General features: G+C 41.5%; 1 protein-coding gene across 1 annotated transcript; it reads left to right on the forward strand.

The window, feature by feature from the left end:
• Nucleotides 1-77: 77 nt before the first annotated feature.
• On the forward strand, nt 78-1,291 carry LOC124890144 (filament-like plant protein 6; the record flags this gene model as incomplete). The annotated part of the gene is made up of 2 exons (XM_047401990.1): nt 78-225; nt 358-1,291. Coding segments are annotated over 2 exons (1,082 nt in total), but the record flags the coding sequence as incomplete, so codon positions are not given.
• Nucleotides 1,292-1,348: the final 57 nt, after the last annotated feature.

Consider the following 1,348-nt stretch of genomic DNA (forward strand, 5'->3'; position numbering starts at 1 on the left):
TATTGACTTGTGTTTTTCTTGCAACAAGTGTTTTACAACTTGGTACTCAATTCTTTTATTCACATCTCTCTGTACAGGTTGGGAGAAGGCTGAGTCAGAAGCCGCGAAACTGAAAAATCACCTGGAATCCGTTACTCTTTTGAAGCTTACTGTTGAAGACAGGGCATCACATCTGGATGGTGCACTGAAATTACATCTGGATGGTGCACTGAAGGAGTGCATGCGGCAGATATGAAATTTGAAAGAAGAACATGAACAGAAGCTGCATGATGTGATTCAGAATAAAACCAAGCAGTTTGACAAAATGAAGCAATAGTTTGAAGCAAAATTAGCTAACCTGGACCAACAGTTACTCAGGTTTGCAGCGGAAAATTCTGCACTCTCAAGGTCTTTGCAGGAGCGTTCTAGCATGGTGATACTGGTCAGTGAAGAAAAAGCCCAAGGTGAAGCAGAAATTGAGATATTGAAGAGCAATATTGAATCATGTGAAAGGGAAATAAATTCTCTGAAATATGAACTCCAAATTAACTTAAAGGAACTAGATATTCGTATTGAGGAGAAAAATATGAGCGTACGGTCTACAGAAGTTGCAATCAAGCAACACCTGGAGGGAGTGAAGAAAGTTGCAAAATTGGAAGCAGAGTGTCGGAGATTACGTGGTCTTGTACGGAAGAAGTTGCCTGGGCCTACAGCCTTGGCCCAGATGAAGCTTGAGTTTGAGAGTTTGGGTAGAGATTATGGGGACTTCCGTGTAAAGAAATCCCTAGGAGGAAGGCCCAGTTTGCCAGATTTTTCATTGGATAGTGTGCAGAAGTTCCATAAAGAGAATGAGCAACTTACAGAACGCCTTTTGGCAATGGAGGAGGAAACAAAGATGTTGAAAGAAGATTTGGCACATCGAAACAGTGAATTACAGACATCAAGGAGTATTTGTGCAAAGACGGCCAGCAAGCTTCAAAATTTGGAAGCACAGCTGCAAGCAAATGCTGAACAGAAAAGCCGACAAAAGTCCACTATTCGACAACAGCATTCTGAGGGTTCCTTTACGCATGAAACAAATCACCTTCCAAGATTCGCTTCCATGTCTGAGGATGGAAATGATGATAATGTTAGTTGCTCTAGCTCTTGGACGACAGCATTAGTGTATAAACTCTCCCATGTCAAGAAGGAGAAGAATTTTGACATTTTTAGTCACCTGGATCTCATGGATGACTTTTTGGAGATGGAGAAATTGGCTTATCAGTCACGTGACACAAATGGAACAGTTTTGATTCCTGATAATTCCAAATAATGCAAGAACCGAAACTACCTCCATGCATGTCACCACAAGCCCAGATTCTCAGCTGAA

This window comes from Capsicum annuum, unplaced genomic scaffold (genome assembly GCF_002878395.1).
Source record: "Capsicum annuum cultivar UCD-10X-F1 unplaced genomic scaffold, UCD10Xv1.1 ctg12894, whole genome shotgun sequence".
In the NCBI taxonomy this organism is placed as follows: domain Eukaryota; kingdom Viridiplantae; phylum Streptophyta; class Magnoliopsida; order Solanales; family Solanaceae; genus Capsicum; species Capsicum annuum.